The sequence below is a fragment of the Populus alba genome, chromosome 3 (genome assembly GCF_005239225.2).
Source record: "Populus alba chromosome 3, ASM523922v2, whole genome shotgun sequence".
Classification (NCBI taxonomy): Eukaryota; Viridiplantae; Streptophyta; class Magnoliopsida; order Malpighiales; family Salicaceae; genus Populus; species Populus alba.
Genome location: NC_133286.1, coordinates 19783477 through 19787190, shown reverse-complemented (window position 1 = coordinate 19787190; position 3714 = coordinate 19783477). Strand labels below are relative to the sequence as shown.

Genomic DNA, 3714 nt, shown 5'->3' with positions numbered 1-3714 from the left:
GATTGTTTGCCAAACACAAAAGATGTGATGTTAAAACACAAAGGTAAACGCCACTGAACTAGTTGGAACAGCAAGTATCAGAGGACATCAACCTGTTTAGGCCTCAATTGGCAACATTCTTACTCGAACAAGAGAAATCTAATAGGACATTAGTAAATTCTGAAGCATTAACCATTGACATTATTATTAATGCAATCCAAATTAACAGAAAACAAATACGAACATAATATATTAGGGTTTTTATTAATTATAATATTCTGAAGTGTTTTAATTAAACTAAATACAAAAAGATTATATAAAGTCTAAATTAAAAATATTATTTTATTTTTAACAAATAAAACAAGATAAATATATATATAATTCTCAAAAATTATAACAAACCCACAGATAAGTCAAAATAGGCCGCAAAAAAACTTGATAACCAGTCAAATTAGCCGGTTTTCTTTGACTGAAAAGATCATATTCCAATCCTCAAGTCTTCAAATCCCAACCACCTCGGCTTAATTTCACACTAGTTTTTGCACTTGGAACATATGCTTCAAATCAAGTTTGAGAGAGAGACAGCCCCAGTAGTTCTGGATGGTTGGAAGCCATAGACTTTTTGCTAAATGAAAGTTCAAGAACATCTATAGCGGTCCTGGAATCCAGTTATGCTAACCAGATAGCCATGTTTGGCCAACCAGTACCTTGCGCAGCTACAGTCAATTTAGGACACCTAATTGATGTACAATTGCTCCCCTAGATGTCTTGAAACGGCAATAAACCATTAAAATACACTAAAAACTCACACTCTATCACAAGGTTACCTCTATCACAAGGTTACCCTTGACTCTGGAAGACCATTCATTTAATGGTTGATTATACCAACTGAAAATGTATGAAAAATAGGCCATTATCCATTGAATGGGAAAAAACCCAAATCCAACTGTTGAATCTCAAATTGAGTTTTGGATTCTTCATGTAATCATATACAATCCTCAAGGTGCTATCTTCCTTGGGACCTTTTGTTCCCCCATGTATCAAATGATGCATTTACAAATACATTGCAAAATTCAAAATGGTCTAATGGAACCCTACATAATTTATGAAACTCCAACTAAGTTGGTAGAGATGATTCTTTTCCTATCTAAGCTGAAATTTCACCACTTCTCGCTATGACTTTGCTGAAGCATTCTTCCTGAGATTGCTGCGGCCAGTGCTGCTGTGAAATTGGGATCTTTCGTCAGCGAAGAGGCCATCTGCTCCACCAAGAATTTCCGGACTTCAGGCGTATCCGCTCTTGGTTTTGAACTGCTGTCATCATTGCTTGACTTAGATTTTGCGAGATCAAGAGTAACGGTTGGCCCAGATGAGGCTAGGGAGGCTATGCAGGGTACTGGACCGCGTGTTAGACTACGGTTTGAACCTGATGTTGCCTCCATTGAAGGATATGGATGGTTGTGCTCTCCTTCATAAGTTGCCACTAGAACAGATTGGTCATCGATACTCCTTTGAACCTGAATGAACCACAAAATGAGACAGAAGCATCTTAGATTTCTACTCAGCCTTTTCACTCCACACAGGAGAGTTGGAATTAAAACCTTCATTTCATTTACTGATTATAAGGAAAACTTGGACAAATTCATAGTCCATGGGAGTTAAAATACTGATTTTACGCGATTTATCAGCCACAATACGGCTAAATTGAACATGTGAGATATGGATGAAATTAACTCGATGCTCGTATATAAGTAATAGAGAACTGTGTTTATGATTCTGGCCTCACCTTCTTTTTGACAGGGCAGCTTGGAGCAAAAGAGCACTTGAAGTAAGCTCTTGGACAAGGGTTATCTCTTGTGACTTTTTGGCCATATTTCCTCCATTGATATCCATCTTTCACAATCTGCAATAGATATGCAATTGCTTAGCAACCCATGAAAACATGTACATAGCATATAAAACATAACCTATAAACTTTGGAAGCAATAAAGATTTTTGCAACTGAGGAGTGTATTATATGGACTTACAAGGCTTTTATCACCAGCTTCAGTCCTGACATAAGCCTTCGAAATCTTATCTTTAATGACTTCTTCCCTTGGTTTCTTGGATGATTCTTGATCAGTTGAGCTGCTCTCAGAGTGCCCATTCATTGCAATGTTATTATCGTTGTTGTTGCTGCTTTCAGACTTTCTTTTCTTCGATGGGGCAAGAAGCTCCTTTTCTCCATTCTTGCTCATGTAATCCATCAACTGGCTTCTTAAAGCATTGTAGCTCTCACACATCACAGTTAGCATTTCAGTTAGCTTCCTGTTTTCTTCGCTCACTCGGTTCATTTCCACTACCAAAGCTCCAGTCTGGAATTAATTAAACAAAATAAAATCAACTTCAAGAAGACTTCCAATTTCAGAAGCACCCACTAATCAAGCTCAACAAGTTCATAGCTAAAACTTAAGACGGCTGATAGCTGGTAGTCTCTTTTGTACAAGTTCTTTTTAGTTTTATTTTTTTCATGAAACAATGTTTTGATGTTATATAAGAATGCTTCCTAAGCACCAAAAACATTTAAAAGGGTTTCATCATATTGTGAATTCTTTCTTGAAATTAAATGACAAGAATTCATCATATCTAGTTCTTTCTTGAAGTTTGTTTGAAAAACAAAACCTCGAAGCCGTGTGTATTTAGCCTTCAATTGATGGCCAGAAACCATTAAAAAAGGAGGAGGTACACAACAAAAAACCATGGAGACAGACATAAACAGATTACTGCAAATATATGTACATGTATGTAAAGCTAACCTCTTCTTTGGCTGTAGGCTTGGTCTGAAAATCCATGAAAGCGGGTTTCAATTCTCTTGCCATCCCAAATCTTTCTGCATCTACCGGAACTTCACTTTTCACTCTTAAAGGATTAATATTAAGATCCAAAGAAGTATCAACCCACGATGAATAATCCATAGCCGCCTTGATCGAACGGGTCCTTCTTGACAATCTCCTTCAAATCTATTGACCAGGTGATTTAGCTAGAAGCTAGTATAAGCTTTAGACTATTTCAATCTTTCTTGAGAATCCTTGTAGCAGTAGCTAGTTAAACCTAAAAGCCAAGAAGCTGTTGAATGAAGGCAAAAACTGGGGTATATATAGAGAATTCAAGAGGGCTCAACTCGACCTGGTCGTGGAAACTTGGTGGAAAGGACAGGGATAAAGATAAGATATAAAGCAGTCCTAGTAGGTACACAGACGTTTTGCTCGCACGAGATCTGGAGCTTGCTGGCATGTGCTTTTAACCTCTAGTTAGATTGATGGACGAGACCTTGTCGGTTGGGAATTGACAACGGGACAAATTTTTTAGGTCAAAGTCAAGCGCCCACCATAAAAAGGCGAAGGAGTTGTAGTATAGAGTAGAGCCATAGAAACAATGGGTGGTGCTGTACAACACAGTGTTGCATGCGCGTGTAAGGTCAAGTCCTTGGAAGTTTAATGTTGACCAGGTGCAGATACAGCTGCCCTCCATGCCTATCTTCTAAGGAAGGCGGTGGTGGTAACTCAATTTCATATGTTCTGGGCCCTCCTGACCTTCTCAACTAGGGTTTGATTATTAAAAATAATAATGAAAGAGAAGGGTTTTTTCTACACCCCTTATTAAGATTTAGTCAGTGCTATTAAAAAAATAACATTCAGATTAAAAAAAATTATTACAATGTAAAAGGTAAAGAAAAATGAAAAAAATGCTAATTCT

The 3714-nt window shown here is 37.4% G+C and overlaps 1 protein-coding gene across 1 annotated transcript; it reads right to left on the bottom strand.

The window, feature by feature from the left end:
* Nucleotides 1–874: 874 nt before the first annotated feature.
* On the bottom strand, nucleotides 875–3218 carry LOC118054659 (probable WRKY transcription factor 40). The gene is made up of 4 exons (XM_035066308.2): nucleotides 2775–3218; nucleotides 2007–2333; nucleotides 1766–1882; nucleotides 875–1496 (listed from the first exon to the last, which is right to left on the bottom strand). Exons 1-4 carry the CDS (start codon nucleotides 2931–2933, stop codon nucleotides 1140–1142), a joined length of 960 nt encoding a protein of 319 aa, XP_034922199.1. The 5' UTR covers nucleotides 2934–3218; the 3' UTR covers nucleotides 875–1139.
* Between the last annotated feature and the right edge of the window lie 496 nt (nucleotides 3219–3714).